The sequence below is a fragment of the Scyliorhinus canicula genome, chromosome 7, assembly GCF_902713615.1.
Source record: "Scyliorhinus canicula chromosome 7, sScyCan1.1, whole genome shotgun sequence".
Lineage (NCBI taxonomy): Eukaryota > Metazoa > Chordata > Chondrichthyes > Carcharhiniformes > Scyliorhinidae > Scyliorhinus > Scyliorhinus canicula.
Window position 1 is genome coordinate 176013473 of NC_052152.1, and position 26614 is coordinate 176040086.

General features: G+C 43.7%; 1 protein-coding gene across 3 annotated transcripts in view; it reads right to left on the reverse strand.

Annotated features, from left to right (window-relative positions):
• LOC119969573 (peroxidasin homolog) overlaps nt 1–26614 on the reverse strand; it is a 294758-nt gene that overhangs the window by 98101 nt on the left and 170043 nt on the right. For 2 of the 3 annotated variants that reach the window (XM_038803359.1, XM_038803358.1), the window contains exons 3-7: nt 16658–16729; nt 13630–13701; nt 12982–13053; nt 12068–12139; nt 7865–8034 (exon numbers count right to left, since the gene is read on the reverse strand). In XM_038803359.1, the coding sequence (XP_038659287.1) occupies nt 7865–8034; nt 12068–12139; nt 12982–13053; nt 13630–13701; nt 16658–16729 (458 nt within the window). Of the gene's footprint in view, nt 1–7864; nt 8035–9852; nt 9977–12067; nt 12140–12981; nt 13054–13629; nt 13702–16657; nt 16730–26614 lie in introns of those variants that run through there. The other variant, XM_038803360.1, reaches the window with a different exon arrangement.

A 26614-nucleotide genomic window follows, 5' to 3' on the forward strand; every position in this document is an offset into this window, starting at 1 on the left:
CATTGCACCAAGGCCCTTTGACAGCACCTTCAAAGCCTGCAACCACTACGATAAAAGGACAAGGCAGCAGATGCATGGGAAGACCATCATCTGAAAGTTCCCTTCCAAGGCACACAACATCCAGACTCTGAACTATTTCACTGTTCCGCCTGGATCAGAATCCTGGAACTCCCTTCCCAACAGCTCTCTGAATGCACCTATACCAGATGGACTGCAGTGGGTTCAAGAAGGTGGCTTACCACAACCTTCTCAAGGGATGGGCAACAAATATTGGCCTCGCCATGAAGGGTTTAAAGAAAGGTCAAATGCCCAAAAAGGATATAGATAAGTCAATTGAGTTGGCATGAGAATGGAGATGGAAAATATGCGGCATTGTGGGCTGTTAACTGATAGGAAGAAAAGAAAAAGAGAATAAAAAGTGATAAATGATTACATTTTGACGTTCAAGGGAATTCCAATGTCCTTATACAGAAAACAGAGTCAACACACAGGTACAGCAAGTACTGATATGTTGGTCTTTGTGGCAAGGGGTTTAAAGTTCAAGAATGAGAACGTCTTGCCACAATTATGTCGGACTTTAGTGAGACCACGGCAAAAGAACTGTACACGTTTGGTCTCTGTACCCAAGGAAGGGCAAAACTTGTCTTAGTGCAATGAATGTTCACTTGATTGACTCCAGAGATTTAAGGGTTGCCCTATTCTTGGGAGTTTAGAAGATTGAGAGGTGGTCTCATTGAAATATTAAGATTCTGAGAGGGCTTGACAGGGTAGCTGCAGAAAGGTTATTTCCCCTGGTTCAAGAGTCTAGAAGTAGGGGGCATAGTCTCAGATAGAATAAGGGGCTCAATCATTCACAACTCGGAATAGGAAAAATTGCTTCACTCTGAGTATTGTGAACCTTTGTAATTCTCAGCCACAGTGGACTGTGGATTCTCAGTTGATGAGTTTTTTCAAGGCTATGATAATTGATCTTTGGACTCGAAGGGAACCAAAGGTGTGGTATAAGAGTCTGACACATAAAAGTGTTAATGTGGGACGGAGTACAGTACCGCCCAGACAGTGATGTAAAAGAACACATGGCACGCAGCTCGGGGTCAGTCTAGTGTTAGACAGAGACACATGTAGAAGTAAGAATGGAGACAACTCCCAGCTTGGATCCAGAATCTTGCTCTCGAGGGAGTGCAGCGAAGGTTTACCAGACTGATTCCTGGAATAACAGGACGGACGTGTGAGAGATTGAGTCGGTTAGCATTGTATTCGCTGGTGTTCAGAAGAATGAGGAGGGGGGTAATATCATATAAACCTATAAAATCTAACAGGACTAGACAGGGTAGATGTAAAAAGGATGTTCCTGAAATGAAGTGAAAATCGCTTATTTTCACGAGTAGGCTTCAAATGAAATTACTGTGAAAAGCCCCTAGTCGCCACATTCCGGCGCCTGTTCGGGGAGGCTGTTACGGGAATCGAACCGTGCTGCTGACTTGCCTTGGTCTGCTTTCAAAGCCAGCGATTAGCCCTGTGAGCTAAACAGCCCCTGTTTGGTGGGGGTGTCCAAAACCAGGGGTCACAGTCTGAGGATACGGGGTAGACCATTTAGGACAGAGATGAGGGGACATTTCTTCACCCAGAGAGTGGTGGGCCTTTGAAATGTAGTTGAGGCCAAAACATTGCATGCTTTCAAAGAGCAGTTACATATAGCACGTGGGAAAAAGGGATGACAGGATATTGGTGGGGGGAGGGGGTGGGGTGGTGGAGAGGCAGGATTAGGCTATTGAATTGGATGATCAGCCATGATCATAATGAATCATTATTGTCTGGGCGGTACTGTACTCAGTCATTATTATTATTAATAATGGTGGAGCAAGCGCGTAGGGCCGGGCCTACTCTTGCTCCTATTTTCTATGTTTACTGTACCTTTGTATAAAGTTTCTAGCCGTCAATTAATACTTAGTGTTGAACTACCCAAGATTACAAATACTTTAAGATCTACCGGCCTACACCCAAGACCTTACAACAAAAGCATCTGGAGATCAAGTGAGAAAATGGACTCAAAGTCAAGGATCAACAATGATTTTATAGAATGACAAAGCAGGCTCAAGAGGCCATATGGACTACATCTGTTCCTATTTATTCCATTAACTATCAATAATTAGTAACATTAGCTTTTCCTCCTCGCTCAGGTGCCTCACCCATTTTTCAATTTAGCTGCAGTTCTCTGAATTTACTCAAGACAAGAATGTCACTCTTTGTAACAGTAATGCACACTATACTAAAGATGATATAGACCAGACCTTTATAAAGACTAATTATCATTCCCTGGGGCTTGTGCTCTATTCCCCAAGCCACACAACGTGTCTTTGCTTTTTTATTATTGCTGCACAGGCTTTACCTCTGATTCCTCTCCTGTGATGCTTCCTGTAGACTATTTGCATTTATTTTTTACAGCGTCATTGTTTGTTTCCATAAGACAATAAGGCATAGAAGCAGAATTAGACCACTCAGTGCATCGAGTCTGCTCCGCCATTCAATCATGTCTGATATATTTCTCACAAGCATGTTGTGATATATATGTCCCCATTCTCCTGCCTTCTCCCCATAACCCCTGATCCTCTTATTAATCAAGAACCTATCTATCTCTGTCTTAAAGACACTCAGTGATTTGGCCTCCACAGCAAAGAGTTCCACAGATTCACCACCCTCTGGCTGAAGAAATTCCTCCTCATCTCTGTTTTAAAAGATCATGCCTTTAGTCTGAGATTGTGTCCTCTGGTTCTAGTTTTTCCTACAATTGGAAACATCCTCTCCCCGTCCATTCTATCCAGGCCTCCCAGTATCCTGTAAGTTTTAATAGGATCCCCCCATCTCCTCTTTCTAAACTCCAAGGAGTACAGACCCAGAGTCCTCAACCATTCCTCAAACGACAATCTGTTCATTCCAGGGATCATTCTTGTGAACCTCCTCTGGACCCTTTCCAAGGCCAGCACATCCTTCCTTAGACACAGGGCCCAAAACTGCTCACAATACTCCAAATGGAGTCTGACCAGAGCCTTACACAGCCTCAGACGTACATCCCTGCTCTTGAATTCTAGCCTTCTTGACATGAATGCTAACATTGCATTTATCTTCCTAACTGCTGACTGAACCGGCACATTAACTATAAGAGAATCGTGAACAAGGACTCCAAAGTCCCTTTGTGCATCTGAGTTCCTAAGCATTTCCCCATTTAGAAAATAGTCCATGCCTAAATTCCCCCTTCCAAAGTGCATAACTTTACACTTTTCCACATTGTATTTCATCTGCCATTTCTTTGCCCGCTTTCCGGGCCTCTCCAAATCCGGAGAATCGCCGGGGGGGCCAGTGTGAATCCCGTCCCTGCCGCCTCCCGAAGTCTCCGGCACCAGAGATTCGGCGGGGGCGGGAATCGCGCCGCGCCTGTCGGCGGGCCCCACCCCCCGGCGATTCTCCGGCCCGCGATGGGCCGAAGTCCCGCTGTTATCATGCCGGTCCTGCCGGCGGGAATCAAAACATCTCCCTTACTGGCGGGACTGGCGGCGCAGGCGGGCTCTGGGGTCCTGGGGGGGGGGGCGCGGGGCGATCTGGCCCCGGGGGGTGCCCCCACGGTGGCCTGGCCCGCTATTGATACCCACCAATCGGCGGGCGGGCCTGTGCCGTGGGGGCATTCTTTTCCTTCCGCGTTGGCCATAGCCTTCACGATGGCGGACGGGAAAGTGACCCCCTCCCCTGCGCATGCGCGGGGATGACGTCAGCAGCCGCTGACGCTCCGGCGCATGCACGGACTTCCGTCTGCCAGCGAAGTCCCTTCGGCCCCGGCTGGCATGGTGCCAAATGCCTTTCCCGCCAGCCGGCGGGGCGCCAACCACTCCGGCGTGGGCCTAGCCCCTCAAGGTTAGGGCCTGGCCCCTAAATGTGCGGAGAAATCCGCACCTTTGGGACGGCCCGACGCCGGAGTGGTTCACGCCACTCCAGCCTGCTGGGACCCCCAGCCCCGCCGGGTAGGGGAGAATCCCAGCCCAGATCTTTGTATCATCTGCAAACTTAGCAACAGTGCCTTCAGTTCCTTCTTCCAGAACATTAATGTATATTGTGAAAAGTTGTGGTTCCAGCACAGATCCCTGAGGCACACCACTAGTCACTGGTTGCCATCCTGAACAAGACCCCTTTATCCCCACTCTCCGCCTTCTGCCAGTCAGCCAATCCTCTATCCATGCCAGGATCTTACCCTTAACACCATGGGCTCTTAACTTATTTAACAATCTCCTATGCAGCACCTCATCAAAGGCCTTTTGGAAATCTAAATAAATCACATCCACTGGTTCTACTTTGTCTAACTTCCTTGTTACCTCCTCAAAGAACTCTAACAGATTAGTCATACATGACCTCCCTTTGACAAAGCCATGCTGACTCAGTCCTATTTTATCATGCACTTCAAAGTACTCTGCGATCTCATCTTTAATAACGGACTCTAAAATCTTACCAATGACCGAAGTCAGGCTAACCAGCCTATAATTTCCCGTCTTCTGCCTCCCTCCCTTCTTAAACAGTGGTGTTAGATTAGCCATTTTCCAGTCCTCTGGGATCCTTCCTGCCTCCAGTGATTCCTGAAAGGTCACCACCAATGCCTCCACAATCTCCTCAGCTATCTCCTTTAGAATCCTGGGGTGTAGTCCAACCAGTCCAGGTGACTAATCCACCTTCAGACCTTTCAGTTTCCCAAGAACCTTCTCCTTAGTGACGGCCACTTCACTCACCTCTGCCCCCTGATTCTCCTGGAGTTCTGGCATCCCACTGGTGTCTTCCACCATGAAGACTGATGCAAAGTAACTATTCAGTTTGTCTGTCATTTCTTTGCTTCCTATCATTACTTCTCCAGCCACGTTTTCCAGTGGTCCAATGTCTATTTTTGCCTCTCTCTTACCTTTTATATATTGAAAAAACTCTTCCTATGTTCTTTTATATTACTGGCTAGTTTGCACTCATATTTCACCTTCTCTCCCCTTACTGCTTTTTTAGTTGTCCTCTACTTGCATTTAAAGGCTTCCCAATCTTCTAGTTACTCACTAACCCTCGCCACTTTCTGTGCTTTTTCCTTTGCTTTTATGCTGTCTTCAACTTTCCCTCGTCAACCATGGATGCCTTGTCCTCCCCGCAGCATGTTTCCTCCTCCTTGGGATGAATTTCTGCTGTGCCTCCCGAATAACCCCCAAAAACCCCTGCCATTGCTGTTCCACTGTCTTCCCTGCTCGTCTCCTTTTCGAATCAACTCCCTCATGTCTTTGTAGTTACCCTTGTTTAATTGGAATGCCATTACATCTGATTCCAGCTTCTCCCTCTCAAACTGCAGGGTAAATTCGATCACCCTAAGGGTTCCTTCATCTTAAGATCCCTAAGATTCCCTTCCCTTGCATCTTGGATTTCATTTTTATCTACACCAAACAACATCCCTCCCTGGGGCTGGTTTAGCACACTGGGCTTAAATAGCTGGCTTTTAAAGCAGACCAAGGCAGGCCAGCAGCACGGTTCAATTCCCGTATCAGCCTCCCCGAACAGGCGCCGGATTGTGGCGACTAGGGGCTTTTCACAGTAACTTAATTGAAGCCTACTTGTGACAATAAGCGATTTTCATTTCATTTCATTTCATCCCACACATTTTGCTGAAGTCTCCCTCCAAGATCCCTCTGCCCCTGCCCTACTTCTTCCCTACAATATATTACCCCACCAAATTTGACATAATTGGCAAAGTTGAAGAGTCACATCATATTCTCCAAATCATTAATGCACACAACAATGAAAACAATAATGATCCCAGAACTGATCCAATTGGCACCCCTCTAGACTTAACTACAGTTGACTTACCAAGTCAGTTCCTCAGTTCAGAAAGGTTCCTCCCATTTCCAACCTATCTACCACAAAATAATCTACGTGATGCTGCTGCATCAATTGGTATTGCTAATTTTTCGGTACTTTGTTCTGCTGTGTTTGTCTGGTCAAATTAGTTGTCATGCAGGGGTGGCACGGTGGAGCGGTGGTTCACCCTGCTGTCTCACAGTGCTGAGGATCCGGGTTCAAACCCGGCCCTGGGTCACTGTCCATGGGAGTTTTCACTTTCCCCCCATGTCTGCGTGGGTCTCACCCCCACAAACCAAAAATGTGTAGGGTAGGTGGATTGGCCACGCTAAATTTTCCCTTAATTGGAAAAAAAAAGAATTGGGTACTCTAAATAAAAAAAATAGTTGTCATGCAGGATCTGTTAATTATAGAGCTAGGCTTATTAATTATCATATTGCACTTGTCCCCTTTCAGAATAATTTCTACTATTTTAACCACCACTGATGTCTAGAATTCCCTAGGATATCCTTTGATCGTTTTTATAAATTGGTACTGTATTTACTTCTCTGCAGTACTTTGGTACAATTCTTTTATTCACCATTCCACTTAAAATGCGGAAAAATAATATTTGAAAAGCTTTTGGCAACCATCTTGCTTTGGCAGTGAACCAAGCACAAAAAACCTAAAGAAATTCCATATTCACAACAAAATTGTGAGAAAAAAACTTAACCAATTCAGTTGCTTGTTTTGTGTTTGAAAAATTTCCAGATATATTTACATCTCGAATCTCTCTCATGTATCTCGGAATTCAGTTGATAGGCTTCCCACAGTATCACATGACAGCAGGCAAGCCTCATTCCGGCAGCAGATGACTGCGTTGCTTCACAGCGCCAGTGTCCTATGTTCAATTCCCGGCTTGGGTCACTGTCTGTGCAGAGACTGCTCGTTCTCCCCGTGTTTGCGTGGGTTCCTCCGGGTGCTCTGTTAGGTGAATTGGATATTCTGAATTGTCCCTCATTGTACCTGAACAGGCGCCGGAGTGTGACGACTAGGGAATTTTCACAGTAACTTCATTGCAGTGTCCATGTAAGTCTAATTGTGACAATAATTGTTTTTTTTTTAAATTTAGAGTAGCCAATTATTTTTTCCAATTAAGGGGCAATTTAGCGTGGTCAATCTACCTAACCTGCACACCTTTTGGGTTGTGGGGGTGAAACCCACGCAGACACGGGGAGAATGTGCAAACTCCACATGGACAGTGACCCAGGGCCGGGATTCAAACCCGGGTCCTCAGCGCCGTAGGCAGCAATACTAACCACTGTGCCACAGTGCTGCCCTTAAATGTTACAATAATAAAGATTATGGAACGCCAAATAAATACCTAGGGAAGCTTATTGGAGCACAAGTAACTTCTCCTTTAAGGTAAACTCCAATTTATTTTCCTTTGTGAAAATAACAGCTTGAACTTTTAAGCTCTGATGTAACTTTGACTCCAAGTTTAGAGTTAACTACGTGTGCAAGCTTGTGATTTATAACAAACAATGGTCCAACAATTTTAATGTTCGTTATGTTGAACCCAACCGCGCAACTCTCACCGGATTCTGTCTCAGACTCAGTCTGAGAAAATGACTACTCTCAGCCTCAGAACAGTTGCAATTCTGACTGGGAGGTGACTTCTGCCCTCACCCATGGCCTTAGCCTTTAAAATGGTCCCATTCTTGGCCTCCGCCTAAGATTTTGCTGCTCCAGGTTGCAAAGTATGGGAAATGAACGTCCCACCATTGCTGCATGAACGTGAGCCTCATTCTCTGCTCCATTCCCACTATTACTCCTAACTCCGCCCAGCAGATATATACACTCGCTCAATGTTACATTCACTCCCTGACTGCTTTGCTCCCCTTGAAGTCTTTCATTTCCTACCCAAACGTCACACTCCCTCTCAACGGCCACTACCGCGCATGAACAAACCCAGTGGGAGCAACTAGTTGACAAGAATAAAATAATTGAGACAATTTACCACAATTAAACTCCTGTACTGTAACTGTTACAATAGACCGTCCCTGCAGCCTTCTGGGATGTTCACAGGTAGCAGCTGTCTGGGCGTTACCGTGTTCAGCATATTTCTTCAGCAGTTCTGCCAGCCACATTAATTCACAATCACAGATCAGTGAATTGGAATCCAAGCGACTGTAAAATAAAATTATAATAGAAATGTTGTCAACGCCAATGCCGGAACAGTTCAGAGTACACAGCTCAACTGTTTAGGGAGTGTGAGCTTCATTTTATTCAGCATCCTGGAAGATGGATTCCTATCACAAGGGAAATTCAATCTGCTTGTGAGTCACATGTAGCAGCTCAGAAGCTGGTTCTTCTACCAAGTATATTTCATGTTTGCTTGCCTGTTTAAATGCCTCGAGGCACTCTTGGCACTTTTAGCTATTTGATGGATTAATCCTGAATGAGAATACCAAAATCCATTCGCACCTCCAGATTTTAGTATTCAATTGCTTTCTTGGCTGTACCCAACATTGCTGCCTGTGTCCTAACCCGCACCACGTTCTGCTCATCCGTTACCCATCACCCCTCCCGGGGGTTGAGGAGGGGGGATAGTGGTGATGAAGAACTTTCTATACACAGAGAATGTAACTCACTGCCTACGAGGATGGTGAAAGCAGAGACAATCAATGATATCAAAAGGAAATTGGTTGGGAATTTGAGGGTATTAAACCTGTAGGGTTCTGAGGACAAAGAGGGTAAAATGTAAGTGGACAGAGGGGGATATGTGAGTTGATTACTCTACCGGGTAAGCTGACTAATCGACCAAATTGGCCTTCCTCTCTGCTGTTACGAATTTGGTATGATGACCATGTAACTTGTTATCTGTCAAGGCTGATCTTTGATATGCCCCCTCAGGGTCATGAGCTTAATGAGTGAAAAAGCATTGAAACAAAGAGTGTTTATCCATTCACTGGGGCATGCATTACGTTATTTAAAAAAAAATAATGACTTTCATTTGAAAAGTCATGTGAAGAGGTAGGTCTGGTGAAATATTTCACCATACCTTCACTGTCGCTGGGGCAAAATCCTGGAAATCCCTCCCTAGCAGCACTGTGGGTGCACCTACACCTCAGGAACCTCAGCGGTTAAAAACGGCAGCTCACCACACCCTCAGAAGGGCAACTGGGGATGGGCAATAAATGTTCGCCGAACCAGGGATGCCCACATTTTGTAAATGAACTTTAAAAAACTTAGAATGGTTTGGATACTAATAGGAGGGCTCACACATTCCATTTAAATTCATCACCACGATTACACACATGGATCCTGACTGTGCCGATTTAGGGAGAGCTGTTCATTTCCAAAATTCAGTTTCAACTAAAACCCACGTAAAGTAATTCTATTTACTCCGATTAAATTACCCAAAGTTTAGGTTAGCAAATCAGGAATTCACCATCAGTGTACATGCCAGAGATCTCGTGCACGTTAAGTCTGGTGGAGGCAGGTTCACCCCCAAAGTTGCAGCTGGAGGATGGGGCCCACTGCCTCCCTGTCAATTCCAGCCCAAGATGAGCAGAATCCTCTTCATCATACAAATTAAATACCCATCCAACCTACTTCAAATTGATTTGTTAGATTAATAGATGGCCGTATTAGATTAGAAAGAAAGGTGTAATTCTTCATTTACACAGTTAACCGAGTTTCTCAATGTTCTGTGATGATTGATAAACAATTAGTTTTCCAGGAACGGATGAGATGTGATAATTAGTCAGAGTGACTGACTAAGTCAATTTTACAAGCCCTCCCGTCACAGTGACAGATAATAGATCAATTCCCAAAACAACTCGGCAGGAAATACTTATATTGTTCTCTCACCCATATCTAAATCTGCTGCTAAAGGCAGATTAATGACTTCAATTTTGGGGCACTTACTGAACACATTAGTGCCAACTGGGTTGAGTGACAATAGAGTTTTCTTTGGGGAAATTATTAAGCAAAGGGACTCACCATGGTTATGTTGCCATTAAGAGATTTCTACTCCATTTCATGCTGCTTTTCTGTTACAGTACCGCAGTGTTAGTGCTGCTGGCTCCTGACAGACAGTTTGCATGGCAGTCAACCAAAGTAAACTTACTGGTTTTGCTAAGGCTGGACACACAAAATACATAAAACAGTGGCAGATGTGTAAACCCAAGTAAAACCGAGCCTGCAAATCATCATTGGTCCACAGAAGCTGAATTTAAGAGCATAAACACCAGGAAATGGTTCATGGGTGCCAGGCTCCTGGAATCGGACTCAAGAAAAAGGAGGAATATAAAAGCTATTTAAGTGGTTGGCATGTAGTCAACTGTTTTTCCAAATTCCAGTCAAAATATATGCTGATATAATGGCTGCAATAGACCATCACCTGGAATGTCAATGGATCTTGGAACACTCAGCTCTACTACTTTGGATCACTGTAGTGGGAAAAGTCTAACCATTATTACCCACATTTGGGGCAGCACGGTAGCATTGTGGTAGCACAATTGCTTCACAGCTCCAGGGTCCCAGGTTCGATTCCCGGCTTGGGTCACTGTCTGTGCAGAGTCTGCACATTCTCCTCATGTGTGCGTGGGTGGGCGGCACGGTGGCACAGTGGTTAGCATTGCTGCCTACGGCACTGAGGACCCGAGTTCGAATCCCGGCCCTGGGTCACTGTCTGTGTGGAGTTTGCACATTCTCCCCGTCTTTGCGTGGGTTTCACCCCCACAATCCAAAAAGATGTGCAGGCTAGGTGGATTGGCCACGCTAAATTGTCCCTTAATTGGAAAAAATAATTGGGCACTCTAAATTTTATTTAAAAAAAGAAAATGTGTGCGTGGGTTTCCTCCAGGTGCTCCGGTTTCCTCCCACAGCCCAAAGATGTGCGGGTTAGGTGGACTGGCCATGCTAAATTGGCCATAGTGTCCAAAATTGCCCTTAGTGTTGGGTGGGGTTATGGGGATAGGGTGGAGGTGTTGACCTTGGGTAGGGTGCTCTTTCCAAGAGCTGGTGCAGACTCGATGGGCCGAATAGCCTCCTTCTGCACTGTAAATTCTATGATGTAGTACGGAGCAACTTTCGAAAGCAACACCGCACTTTCAACACACAATACTCTAGCTGTGGCCTAACCAATGTTTTATCCAGTTCCAGCATAACCACCCTGCTCTTAAACACTATGCCTGGGCTAATAAAAGCAAGTATACCATTTTATTTTTGAAGATAATGCCCACGAATCAGAATTTCTGAAAGGGGTTTTTGCCTAACTTCTCCATTAACCTTAGCCCAATAGCAGAAATCCTGGAGAAACTGCATTGATATAGTTACTCTGCGGTTTCCACCAATCCTTGGTCAATGTAACAGCAAATCCTGTGGATATGCTACCCTTCATGTTTCAATCAGCAAACAAAATATTGTAGAAATCCAGCCCTCTTCTCCGTTAGCACTGTAGTTTAGGGGTGGGGGGAAATAGCAATCTCTTCATAAGTTTGTTTTCTTCCTCTCGCGATGTAGGCGCTGCTGACAAGGAGAACATTTAATGCCCATCCCCAATTGCCCCCGAGAAGGTGGTGGTGAACTGCAGCAGTACATCTGATGCAGGTACACCCATCGTATTGTTAGGGAGGGAGACTTAGGATTCTGACCTAGTGACAGTTAAGGAACGATGTAGTTTCAAGTCAGGAGGATGTGTGACTTTGTGGGGAAATTGCAGGTGGTCGCGTTTCCACACATCTGATGATCTTGTTCTTTTAGGTGGGAGGAGTTGTTGGGAAGGTGCTGTCGAAGGACACAAGGCAATTTCTCGCCAAATCTCTTTCCAAACCTCTTCGATTGTCACCTAAACAACACACAGAAGCTGATAAGGGGATAAGTGTCCATCACCACAGCAGTGACTGCATTTACTGTGCCACTTTGCTTTCGTGTCACACTAGTTACAAATGTTTTTGACTGAAGCTGGGCTTCCCTCTTGCCCCACCCATGGGGTCAGCTATGCAGTTGTTGAATCGCTCGGTATAAGCCTTCAACCCTAATTTCCAAATAGCCTGCATTTGTTTCTCCCTTGGCATTCTGAAAATTGGGCAAGGTAAGGAGGGTAGTTTTCAAACTACTTCACCTTGGCAAGTAGTGGACCCATTCAGGAAGACAAGTGAATACAAATACACTCAGAAATTCACAATAGCTTGTAGCCAATATTGTTACTTACAGTCTTTTCAATGATTCAAGTTGGTGGAAGGTTCCTGGATGTATTCTTGATAGTTTATTATTGTGCAAGAACCTGCAAAATGAAATAGAACATATTGATTTAAAATTTAAAATGAACTGAAAATCGCTTATTGTCACAAGTAGGCTTCAAATGAAGTTACTGTGAAAAGCCCCTAGTCGCCACATTCCGGCGCCTGTTCGGGGAGACTGGTACGGGAATTGAACCGTGCTGCTGCCCTGCCTTAGTCTGCTTTCAAAGCCAGCGATTTAGCCCAGTGCCAGTTAATTTGAGACAAACCCGCTATACGTGTTGAGCTCAGAAGAAATCAGATCTTATTCCAGGCAGCTGTAGTGCTCTAGATTTAGTTAGAAGATTCTCAGCAGCACTCTTAGACAAAAAGGCAAACAAATAATTGTCGAATACCAGTATATAAACATGTTTAAATCGGAACTTCCACCTTCCACCATTATACCCGACATATTGGGTTGGAATCTCCTGTCTCCCACGCTGTGTGTTTCTCGGCGGGGGGCCGTTCACTGACAGCGGGATTCTATACTCCCACCGCTAGCCAATGCAATTTCCCATTGAAGCCACCTCACGCCGTTGGGAAACCTGTGCGTGGGGTGCCCTGTTGGCGGGAAGAGTGAATTCCGAGGGTTGGAAAATTCCGGCCATTATTTATTTTAACGGCAACAAGAAATTAACAAAGAGAAATTTTTTAAAAAGAATGTGGCTGTGTATTTCCACATCGGTGAATCCCGGGGTGTAATTTAGAGACGACTGTGTTCGGTCGAAGTCAGAAGTATATCAGACATTTTAAATTCAGCTGTTTGCACTGTGCTGATTCAACATGGTCATTTTGGAGAAAAAAAAGTAAATCGGCAAAAGTGATTTGTAAAAAAAGCTGTACTCACAATCTTTCAAGTTTAGGAAGATCACTAAAAATTTCAGATTCTAACACTTCTATATTATTGAAGTGAAGGTACCTGTTGAGCAAAAAGAAAATTTGATGAGAGAAACTACAGCCAAAGATAGGTTATGTGAGCTCTTCAACTGAAAATATCCAATCTCATCCCACTTTCCTGCCCTTTCCAGCTATTCTTTCATAACCTTTCTTGACAAATATTTATCTAATTACCTTTCAAATTATGTGACAGTTTTTATCTCAAGAGGGGAAGATAGCATTGTTATCTTCTAGTGATCCAGGGGCCCGGACTAACGATTCAGGACACGAGTTCAAATCCCACAATGATAACTCAGAAATTTAAGTCAGGAAACAAAATAAATTTGGAGTGAAAGGTTAGTCTGGTTAATAATGATCATGAAACTACTGGATTGTCAACAAACTCCGCCCGATTCACCAATGTCTATAAGGGAAGGAAATCTGCTGTGTTTACATGGTCTGGCTTACATGTGACGCCAGAAGCTAGCTATGTAATTGACTCTTAATTGCCTTCTGAAATAGCCTAGCAAGCTAGTCCGGAATACGCAATAAATTCTGGCCTTAACATCAATGCCCCACCCCATGAATCAATGAAGAAAAGTATAGTTTGTAAACTCACAGCTGTTCCAGGGAAACCAACCCCTTAAATGCTTGTGCCTGAATTGTCTGGATTTCATTTTTGTAAAGGTAGCTTTAAAAAAAGAAAGAGAGCTTGTAAGACAATAATTAATTTTAAGTAATGCATTACCAAGTCAAGGATCATACTTATTGTGGGCCAGACGTAGAAACAAACAAATAGCGAAAAATGAATTTCTGAGGGGAATCTGTCACTCACGCTTCAGCTTTGAGAAGAGCCAGGGAAATCGGAAAAAAAGTGGAATTCCCATTGGAATTCACCCCACAGTTTACCTGGGTAACATATATTTGATCTGGATCACACTCTATATCTGGAGCACTGCGGAGAGTTCCGTAAACTCCCATTCTTATTTCTGATTGCGGTTTCAAATATTTGCATCTCTCACAAACATTCATATCTTCCTCCGTGTCCTTGTCAGAGTCACTTCTCAACACCCTGTGCCTTAACTTCTAAGTACATAAAGGTCAAGTTAGAAAATCAGCAAAACCCGATGGCCGTAAAAGATTAATGCGCTGTATTGCAGGTGCAGTAGGGCTTGGCTCATTCCAACGTAAGCAGCAGGAACACCTGTCACGCCATTTGTGTCAGAAACGTGGATGATTTTTCTTCATTCTTTGGGGAGAAATTGGACACCATTGTGGTTATTTACTGATATTTAGCTCCTAAATGCCGTAAGTTATTTTAAATTACACCAATGCTGTCAAAATAACAAAGAGGCATTCTCTCCTCTAAATCTACATCATTCACACTGATATTTCTAATTCTTGTCCCAACAGTTAATACTGATAATGCTTCCTTAAACCCCCCCCACTCCACTTCCCATTGTTCTTCTCCAATTCTTCCCTCACCAAGTTTTGATCCCTGCAGTAACTGACACAAGCCATGGGCATGAATTCCTGAAACAAACCCCTAACAAAGTCCCACATATGAGACTAACATGTAAAATTAAAGCACATAGACTTAGGGGTAGTGTGCTGAGAAGGATAGAAACCCGATTGGCAGACAGGAAACAAAGAGTAGGAATTAATGGGTCTTTTTCAAATTGGCAGGCAGTGACTAGTAGGATACCACAGGGATAGGTGCAGGGACCCCAGCTATTCACAATATGTATTAATGATATAGATGACAGAACAAAATGTTATATCTTCAAATTTGCCGATGACACAAAGCTGAGTGGGAGGGTGAGCTATGAGGAGGATGCAGAGATCCTTCTGTGTGATTTGGACATGTTGAGTGAGTGGGCAAATGAACGGCAGATGCAGTATAATTTGGTTAAATGCGAGGTTATCCACTTTGGTAGCAAAAATGGAAAGGCAGACTACTTAACTGACCGGCCATAAATTAGGAGAGGGTATTGTGCAACAAGACCTGGGTATACTCGTACACCAGTCACTGAAGGTAAGAATGCAGGTACAGCAGGCGGTAAAGGAGGCAAATGGTATGCTGGCCTTCAGTGCAAAAGGATTCGAGTACAGGACCAGGGATGCCTTGATGCAATTATACAGGGCCTTGGTGAAGCCACACCTGGAATATTGTGTGCGTTGTTGGTCTCCTTATCTGAAGAAGGGTGTTCTTGCAATAGAGGGAGTGCAGCAAAGGTTTACCAGACTGGTTCCTTGAATGCGGGACTGTCGTATGAGGAGAGATTGAATTGGTTAGGATTGTATTCACTGGAGTTCAGAAAAATGGGGGGGGGGATCGCATGGAAACTTTTAAAATTCTGACAGGACTAGACAAGGTAGATGCAAGAAGGATGTTCTCATTGGTGGAGGTGTCCAGAACCAGGGGACACAGTCTGAGGATACGGAGTAGACCATTTAGGACCGAGGTGAGGAGAAATTTCTTCACCCAGAGAGTGGTGAGCCCGTGGAATACATTAATACAAAAAGTAATTGAGGCCAAAACATTGCACATTTTCAAGAAGCAATTAGACATAACACTTGGAGTGAGGGGATCAAAGAAAATGGGTGGCATGGTAGCACAGTAGTTAGCACTGTTCCACTTGTTAGGTGAGGTGGACATTCTGAATTCTCATTCACTGTACCTGAACAGGCGCCGGAGTGTGGCAACTAGGGGATTTTCACAGGAACTTCATTGAAGTGTTAATGTTAATCTTTTCCCCCTTCAACCCCAATTCCCACTGGCCTACTTCTTATCATTCCCTTCCCACTGTATCTATATGCCTGCCTTCTGTTAATTGCATATCAATTGGGTATTAATTGTATTTAAGTGGTGGATATGAAATATATATAGGGGCAGGCTTGTTATTTGGAGGTGCGTGATATGGAATGGCTGTCTCTGTAAATAAAAGCTTAGAAGTGGACAGACTAGGCAGTGTTCCATCTTTCACTGCCTTGCTATCCGAGCTCTGAAAGCCTAATCATTATGAATTGCGAAGGGGGGGAAATATGGCGCTGAAGGTCCAGTCCACGTGCACTTACATAGACGGGCTAGTTTCTAGCTCTCTGCTGTTTTTACAGCATGCGTGTGAATATTGAGACAGCTTGTATCAGTGCCAAGATATAGAATAGATCTGTTAACACAAATGATCAGCTACGCTTTGTCCTGAGTTGGGACTAAGCCCACAATCTGGTCATGAACATTCCTTACGCACACAAAAACTTTGGAAGTTTGCGGAGAATAAAATATCCATCTGGAGATTGCAATATGTTTGGCAACATTGATCAAAAAGATACACTTCTGTGCCATGTCTAGTGATTTGGCCACCCAATGATGTAGCTGTTTTGTATTATCCACATTTAATAAGTACATGGATGCCATGTCTGTGATGCAAATACTTGAGGTACGAGTTACATAGAGATCAATATTATCTTACAGCAAATAAGCATTTCGTAAATGTATCCCACTAAACAAGATCCTTCATGCATTCAAATTATACAGCGATATTGCAATAGTGAAACAAGATCATAGAGAACTGAATCATGCCTTCCTTCTAATAGAAGGTGCAACCCACAGCAAGTATTTCCAGGTGCTTTTAATGTAAACTCACAGGTATTTCAGATTTTCCAACTCCTCAAAGGCCCTCCGTGGAATTCTCTTAATCTGGTTATTGTTGAGCAGCCTGCAGAAACAAAAAGATTCAGTAAATAAATTAAAAAATAAAATTGATTTGGATATATTATAAAGATTGCATTGTTTGTAGATAAAATAGGGGTTGGGGAGTTCCACCTCTCACACTGCTAAACCTTGAACTTCCAAGCTTTTTGCCATAGTGATCACATAGTTGTGTACATTAATTTGCCCTGTCTCGTACTACCGAGAGGAAAAGTCTTCTGATTCAAGATTCTGCCATCGTTGGGGGCATGTGTTCAGAGCAGAAATTCCAAAATTCAAAGACAAACGAGTGAGTAAAATACATCAACTGAAATAGGACAGAGATGCCTGGACATTGTGAGATGGATTATCTGGTGAGATTAACTTGGCAAAGGCTGCATGTGTCCCCCTCATAACTCTTGATAATCGCATGCAGGAAAACCTCAGGTCAGGGAGAGGTGGAGATAGAGAGATAGGGGCGGGGATGTAGTCTAGTAATGGCCATCTTGACGGCCATTGACAATGTGCATGTACCTGGTCCATTGGGAAGGATGTTGTTCCAGGAGGCTACAGAAAGCAGCAATGCAATACTATGAAATCCTGAGACTCTTGGGATAGTGGTACTTACACATAGAAAGACCTGATGTTCTGCCTGTAGTTCCTGCATTGAGAGTCTGACCTCATTTAAGCTCCATCTCAGAGTCCATCCCGTTTGTCCCATAGAGCTGAAAGGAAAAGCAGCTACTCGTCCTCTTGTTCCTCACAGGAACAAGGAAGAGCTGCATGAACTACTTCCATGCCACAAAAAAGGCTGACAGCAGGGAGTGCTGAATAAGGGACATTATGTCCAAGATTGTTGAACAGACCTCCAGATGCTGATAATCACTTGTCAAGCATTAAGAGCACAGAAGTGCTGGGTCAGCAACTTTTCACTTGGGGATGGCTGCAGTTCTTCAGTTTCACTGTTTGAAGACTTCCCAGCCTGTCAGTCTCATTGAAGTGGCATTTTCCCAGCTGTGCTCTCACCTGGTTGACTGAGGCACGTTCCACACAGTTCGGGGAACCTGTGCATATTAAAGCCAGAATTCAGGGTTAAATCCTGAGTAAACTGGGGATTTAAATATTTTAATCACTTACCCAACAGCTGGTCAAGAGTTTCCCACTCTCCTACAACCCCATCTGGGTTAAATCCAGAAGTGATTGAATCATGTTGCCTTCTGGCACCAACGCCACATTGAGCTTTAAATCCTTGCCCACAACTGCATCTGGGCTGGGGTGGGAGAGGGGTGGGGTGAGAGAGAGGAGAAGAGAAGAGGAAAGAGTCCGGACGGAGAGAGAATACTGGGAGCCAGGAGAATCTGGCTTTAAGCAGAAGCAGCATATTTCACTGCTTATTTTAATATTTAAATATGCTGATCTGGTTTATGCCCAGCGAGGGCATGAACCAGATTTTGTCACCTGCAGTGGGCTGAGATGATCGTCTGTTTCAAGGCTCCCCCACTTTTCGCCCGGCATAACGGGATGTGTACCAGGTGCAACGCAGCCAGAAAATTGCCGCCATTATTTTCATTTAACGCATTGGTATAAATGGTGCTCTATTATAGAATCGTAGAATCTCTACAGTGCAGAAGGAGGCCGTTCGCCCCATTGAAATTTCACCGACCCTCCGAAAGAGCACATTACCTAGGCCCAATCCCCAGAACCTCACCGAGCCTTTGGATGCCAAGGGGCAATTTAGCATGGCCAATGCACCTAACCTGCACATTTTAGGACTTTTGTTTTGGAGTGGTGTAAATTACTCACTGGCAGCAAATCCATCCAGAACTAACAGCTGTTGTATCATTAACAAAAAAATAACTTCATTTAAAATGATCCGATAGTGCCCCCATTTCTGCACCTATTAGTTTCTCAAATGATGGCAGTGTTTTTGCCTCAACCCCTCTGCCGGCAAGTCTGTTCCACATATTGATCACAACATGAAGAGTAACTTCTGATTTAAGTTTTTACCATCAGTTTGAAACTGCTTTCCTTGTCCAATCCTCAGCTTAAGTGAAGGTAATATTCCAAATCTATTTTTTCTATTTGCTTAAATATTTTATATCCGGTCATATGGTCACTCTCAAGTGTCTCCTCACTAGGTTAATAGGTTCTGTTCCTCCCCTGCTGTTAGGGAGGGAGTCCCAGGATTTTCACCTAATGGTAGTGAAGGAAAGGCAATATTTTTCTGGTCCAGGATGTTGTGCAACTTGGGAAGGTAATGTGCAGATGGTGGTCCTACAAAGCATCCGTTTCCTTTGACCTTCTAGGTGGTCAAGGCTGTAGGTTTGAAAAGTTGCTGCCATCTATGTTCTAAAGGTGCCTTGGTGAGTTGCTGAGTGTATTTTGTAGATGGTACACACGGCTGCCACAGGCATTGGTAATGGAGGGAGTGAATGTTGAGGTTGGTGGATGGAGTGCCAATCAGGCAGGTTGTTTATCCTGGATGATGCCGAGCTCATTGAGTGTTGTTGGAACTGCACTCATCTAAGCAGGTGCAGAATATTCCATCACACTCCTTACCGGTGCATTACAAATAATGGACAAGCCTTGGGGGGCCAGGAGGTGTGTTACTCTCTGCAGAATTAACAGTCTCTGACCTACATTTAGCCATAGTATTCACATGGCTGGTCCTGTTCAGCTTCTGGCCAGTAGTAACCTCCAGGATGTTCATGATGGAGGATTCAGTGATTTTAATCCCATTGAATGTCAAGGGGAGATGGTTAAATTCTCTCTTCTTGGAGATGGCCATTGCCTAACACTTGACTGGTGCAAATGTTATTTGCCACTTATCAGTCCTAGCCTGAATGTTGTCCAGGTTTGTTGCATGTGGACATGGAGTGCTTCAGTTCCTGAGGAATTACGAATGGGACCAACACTGGTCTAGGACATGTCAATTTGGAATATTGTTGTGGTATATTTTTTGAAAAGAGGATATTTTTCATGTCTTCATTTGAGAACTTTGTGGAATGTATTGTTCTACTCTCTGTAGTCAGAAGATATGCTGTTTTAGAAGTCAAGAACCTCATGCTGTGTAAAATGCAATGGATCACTCTGCTGCTACTGTACAATGCAGGTATACACATTTTTACAAGTGCAAAATAAACACTTTAACATTCTGCAAGTTCATATGTAATTCAATCAGGAGACGATAGTATTGTGGTCAAGGTGTTTCCTGTTATTGGAGGGCTTTTCTGAACAAGCAATTGCCAATGTGCCATGTTTGATATAATGGACAAGAAATTTGTGTATTTGCATGGTTTTTATAATTTGCTGTTTGCTTTCTTTGTAAGTGAATTATTAAACTTAAATAATCATTAACCTCTGTGATGACCTATGACCTGGAAGCAGCACAGTTAGGAAAATTTGTAATTTCCTTAAAATGTCCGTAGAATCTAATTGTTTTAAGAATGCCTATAACAGACTAGTAAGAGTTTGCACCTATTGTAAAGGAATCAATTGCAATTTTCTTGGATTTTAAGAAATAGTGACCCATATAAGCTGATCATCCTTGAACTGGAAGTAGTAACAATTAAAGTTAAAGTGCAGAAGTCATGCATAGGCAGGCACAAGAGCGAGCTGCAGACAGACAAGTATCTGCACACAGATGCAGGCACAGAGAAAAAACAGAGACAGAAAGAGGAACACAGAAATGTGTATGGTGAAGCCTGTAAAGCTCTCTGTGAAAGATTCAGAAAAAAAGAATTCTAGAAGCTCTTGGGAGAGTGATGTACAAGTGAGCTGAGAAGGGAGTAAATTCGAAAAAGTGGGGCGAATAGATAAGGTATGCAAAAGAACTGGGGGTTTGTCTCTGAGGATCAGTAAGTGTGTGAGTTGAAAAGGAATCCTGGAAAGCCACACCATCAGGACCGATGTGGACAGAGTGGAAGGGGATTCATAGCCGTACACTTCATCTATGTTAACCGCATCTGGGTCCTCAGATGGAATATTCCTGTCGGTGACTGTGACTCGGGGGCTAATCAAAAGAGTGTGAGATTGCATGTGGTGCCACATTTGTGCGGCTGTGATGTGGGTGCCCGTGGTTGTGTAAAATGTAGCTTTGCTGTATCAACTATTGAAAGTGAAATTTATCTTTTCATTTAAATTAACTCGCATCAAATTTGTATGGGTTGGATTCCTGTTAAAGATACAAAAAGGGGAATCTTGGACATAATTTCTGCACCTGGGGGCCAGTTGGCAACGTTGGTTTCCGGTTCATAATGCCTTCCATAAACCTCAGTTTTGATGAAAATAATCCTGGAGCTAGAAGTTCATTCTATTTAAATCGTCGACTTAACTGAGCAATTCGGCTTCAGGAGGCTCCAGCTCAAAAACGTCCAGGTGAACAACAAAGACAGTTCACTGAATAGATTCGCCAAAACCAGCAACAATTGGTGATTTGAAGAATCTGTTGTGATTGGGTTTTGGATTAAAACCAGGAATATCTCGGACCCATTAATACCAAACAGCATAGGTGGGACACAAGAATCAAGGACGGATCCTGAATATTTCACTCCTCCATGTCATTTACATTTAGGAACTCCTCTCCCTCTTCTGGGCTATTACACAAGACCCAATAGTGCTAACCAAATTATGAACATTCCATCTGTAACACATTTCTTTCCACTTCTAATGTACATATTTCATATTATAATCAATTGACTCAGAATTCCCTCCTTGAGTCAGGTACAGTGAGCTCGTAGCTCATCAGCCATCACTAGAATTTGATACAGAACCAGGTTTCACCAGCATTCTGCCTTGTTTTTTTCCCCAACCACCGTTTGATGCTAGTTGGACGGAGGGGAAGGAATGGGTAGAGGGGGTATGGGGGGGGGGGCATGCAGAGATGAGGGGGCTGCAGTAAACACAGAACTCTTTCCCTGTAAGTGTGAATGTCCAGAGGAGAGTGTGAGGTGGAGGAGGAGGTACGTTTACAGGTTACTCTGGGAATTCCACAGCAGAACTGTTGCGAGTCCTTACCTTAAGCAGGCAAAGAGGAGATTGTGCCTGAAAATTGCTTCCCTTTGAGTATAAAAGTTATTTTAATAAAACCAATATTTTCGGGGCAGCACGGTGGCACAGTGGGTTAGCCCTGCTGCCTCACGGCGCCGAGGTCCCAGGTTCGATCCCGGCTCTGGGTCACTGTCCGTGTGGAGTTTGCACATTCTCCCCGTGACTGCGTGGGTTTCACCCCCACAACCCAAAAGATGTGCAGGGTAGGTCAATTGGTCACATTAAATTACCCCTTAATTGGAGAAAATGAATTGGGTATTCTAAATTTTTTTTAAAAATATATAAAACCAATATTTTCTTTAGGATGAGCCATTGTGGTGCAAGAAACCTAAGGGCAGTGACTGCGAACTGATCATCCTAACCTTCTTCCAGGCAATAATGGTCTATCCTGTCTGAAAATGAAAATTGCTTATTGTCACAAGTAGGCTTCAATGAAGTTACTGTGAAAAGCCCCTAGTCGCCACATTCCGGCGCCTGTTTGGGGAGGCCGTTACGGGAATTGAACCGTGCTGCTGGCCTGCCTGGGTCTGCTTTAAAAGCCAGCGATTTAGCCCAGTGTGCTAAACCAGCCCTCAAGGGGCATTTTTACTGCAAAAAAATGGGTGAGATGTATCATAAATCTCAAATCCAAAGCCAAGCTGCTCACTTCCAGATTCAACAGAACAGGGATTGGGGTGGAGACAAGATGGAGAGAGTTGAAAAATGGACAACCAATCCACCCCGGTGGTGAATTGATCATTTGAATTATTTAATGAGGCTGCATACCTCAGTTTTTACCTGAGTCTTAAATTCAACCCTGATTAGCCCCGTTTCTTGGGCATTGGCCATCAATGGCAGCTAAAGGGAGAAAGAGGTTAGTGCTTTTCCAGCATTGCTATTGGGGCAAGAGCAGGGGGCTCTAACCCAGAACCTCAAAGCTAATCTGCTTTCCTCCCCACAATCAGACCACACCATGATCACTCCCTCAACTCGACAAGGTACTCTGCATCCCCCTATTAGCCTGCACCCCATCCTCAATCCCCAATCGCCTCTACCCCTGCTGCATACTTGCTCTTGAACCAAGGCCTATTTTGCAACAGTCACAGTCCGACAGGGAGCTAGGCCGGCCAATAAGCCAGGTATATGGACTGAGATCTTTTTCAATAAAAGCATACACATCATGCAGTCAAAGCTCTACAGTAATTGGAAACCAGAATTTCCAGGATTCCTGCCCAAATCTTTTGGAACCCTGCTCTGCTCTGCAAATTTGAGTTAGGTCTGTGGGCAGATCAGGGTTCTGCTGCACTTTTACATGAGTAGGACTCTGGATGTTCAGGCCCAATATTTTTGTACATCACAAAAAGGTGTTTTACAATCTGGAGAGCAGTATGTACATCATATCTGCAGAAGCTCAACCATAATTGTTAAGTGTATTTTCAGAATCATCAGACCAGCATAATATCCATCGAGACATGCCTGTACAATAAACTGTTCCTTAATTGTGGTAAGAACTGCAAGGGTTAATGAAGTGTCTGGAGTAGTCACTAGAGGGAGCTACAGATACAACTATATAAGGCAATGATGCTAAGCCTTGTAGGAGAGTGTGTGCAGGAGTTACCTAGAGAGAGTCAGAAGTACAGATAGTCTAAGTGAAAGTGAGTAAAGATCATAGGTTATGAGATTAGCTGTAGATGACTGTAATTTAAATGTTATTAATCAGCTGTGCATCCTTTAGGAGTATGTGTTGAATCCAAGTTAGTACTGTTAATACATTTTTAATTTGTTTAAGTTCAAGCTATTTTGTGGTCTTTATGAACACAACGCCAACCATCCTGAAATAAGCTACACAAAGAGCACCACATGGTACCAGGGTATATTTCTATTAGTAAACAACGATTAGATTAGGAAGGAATAGCATGAGGAGATTGGAGAAACAATACAGAAGCTGCAGAACTCAGAAAATCTATGACGAAGACTAATCGAAAGATGGAGGATCTCAAGAAGCCTCACCACTTCAGGACACACGGTATACTCTGCCAGAACTGGGCTTTCTTTAAACAGCAGCTTCAAGTATTCCTTTCTGCCTCTGCGCTTGATCGTGCCTCAGACCAAAGGAAAATAGCACTCCTAATAAATTTGGCTGGACCACATCATTAGGACCTTTTAATTTGTTTGAATTCAGTGCTGTTGAGGATGAAACTAAATACAACATGGTGCCACAAGAGTTTTTTACACACTGTAAGAAGTAAGTGAATGAGACCTCTGAGCGGTACATGTTCAGAAAACGGCTGCAGTTAAGAGGGGAGTTGGTAGATTCTTTCATAACAGTTTTAAAGTTGCGAGCACAGTCCTGTAATTTTTCCTCGGTCTCCAATTCTATGATGCGTGATCAAGTTGTGTTTGGGGTAGATAGAACATAGAACATAGAACATAGAACAGTACAGCACAGAACAGGCCCTTCGGCCCTCAATGTTGTGCCGAGCCATGATCACCCTACTCAAACCCCCCTTAACCTTACTTTTTTTTTATTAGGACACTACGGGCAATTTAGCATGGCCAATCCACCTAACCCGCACATCTCTGGACTGTGGGAGGAAACCGGAGCACCCGGAGGAAACCCATGCACACAGGGGGAGGACGTGCAGACTCCACACAGACAGTGACCCAGCCGGGAATCGAACCTGGGACCCTGGAGCTGTGAAGCATTTATGCTAACCACCATGCTACCCTGCTGCCCCTCAGATGATGAACGTTTGCACGAGAAAATGCTAAGACGGCCCATTTTACTGCTTGAAGACGTGATTAATTTGTGCAAGGCCAGCGAACAGGCATTGACTGAATAAGCAGAGTTTGTGGCAAAAGAAAAGCGCGCAAAATGGGAAACGTAGCTGATGCCATTAATGCTGTGTCGCAGCTACGAAAACTGCGTACAACGGCCGGTGACCATTTTGAGAGTGACGGCACGAACGTGTTGACGTGCACACGCTGTGGCCATGCCCACAGTAAAAAAAGTTGTCCGGCAAAAGGCAAACAACGTTCCAATTGTTGCAAGTTGAACCACTTTGCAGCACAGTGTCATTTATCAGCAACTTCTCCAGTAATCAAATTTTAAAAGTCCGATAGAGATCTCAGACAGATCCAAAGAGTTAAGAGTGAAGAAACAAAATCCAACATCGTAGCGCATAATGAGGATTGCTCACCAAATTCACTTTCAGATACTTTCATGATTGAAGCAGTAACTAAGATTAATTTACTGGATTGTGACGCGAGACCAGCTCTCAAAGATAATTAAGGAGTGGACTGTCATATTAGAAATAAATGGCAAACTCATATCATTTACAATTGACACAGGAGCAGACACAAATATCATCACAGAATGATCTTTAAGACAAGCTTATAAGAAACCACTGATAACGCAATCCACTTTGCTCACATATGTAGGCTCACAGATTACAACGGTAACACGATAGTCACATGAGGGTCCTGCTGTCTTGTACAGAACGGGAACATCGAGATACCTATTGACTTTGAGGTGATAGAAGGTGAGAAATTATCATTGAGTGTGTGTGCAGGAGTTAGCTGGAGAGTCAGAAGTACAGATAGTGTAAATGAGTGCAGATCATAGTTAAATCAATGGTGGGATTAGTTGTAGATGAGTATAGTTCAAATATTATTAATCAACTGTGTATTCTTTAGGAGTACGTGTCGAATCCAAGTTAGTAGTGTTAATAAATTTATAGCTTTAAGTTCAAGCTATTTAGTGGTCTTTGTGAACACTACGCCAACCATCCTGAAATAAGAAGCCTTACAACAAGTCTAACAGGTTTGTTTGGAGTCACTAGCTTTTGAAGCACAGTTCCTTCATCGATGAAGGAGCTGTGCTCCGAAAGCCAGTGACTCCAAACAAACCTGTTGGACTTTAACCTGGTGTTGTAAGACTTCTTACTGTGCATACCCAAGTCCAATGCCGGCATCTCCACATCATCCTGAAATAAGCAGCACAAAGAATACCACATTAATGTTCTGCTCAATTAAGCACAAGATCAGTCAACTCGTTTATTTACTGTTGCTAATGACTAATCAAATAGATGCAGATGTATTTGCACGCTGCTATCCTGCATCATCTCAGATTTTTGAGAAGCACTTGTATATGGAAGACTGATCGATGTAAGCAATGTTTCCAGTGAGTGCCAGGTGCAAACAGCAGCAGAGGCACAGAATGGCAGTAAGCAGCCAATATCTTCAGAATCACAATTTATTCCACGTAAAGACTGCAGGAGTTTGCTTGCACAATCAAAATGGGGACAGTGCAATTTTTGAGGCTTGGCCTCCAGCAGAAATAGAAATGAAAAAAAGAGACAACCACTCCTGCCTTATCGTATTGCTGCATTCGGCATTATATGTTCTAACCTCCTTGCAAACTTTGATCAAAAATCCAAGTCTCTTTTTGCTGGCTTCTGTTCCCGTTTTCTTTGAAGAACAATACTTTTCCTCTTGCAGACCTCTTTATGGGCTAGTTGGATGGATTTGTACCATTTTCATAATTTAGAAAATGATTTAACTGGTGTTATGTATCAGAGTAACACCATTGGCTGGTGGAATGTCAGGTGATATGCATTGACGTCATCGGAGTGTTTTTGTGGGTTTACCACTGTACCCTGTTTGAGCAGCATCTTGCAACATATACCCCTTGTACTTTGCGATACAAACTCGACGTGTACCACCTCTGATCCTCTCTCTTTGCGGCTACAACAAAGAATATAACAATAGTTATTACACACAAAAAAGACTTATTGCACCTTTCACAACCTCAGGCTGCCCTGAAGCACTTTATAGCCAATGGAATCCTTCAAGTATAGTCACTGTTGTAGACAATATAGTAGCC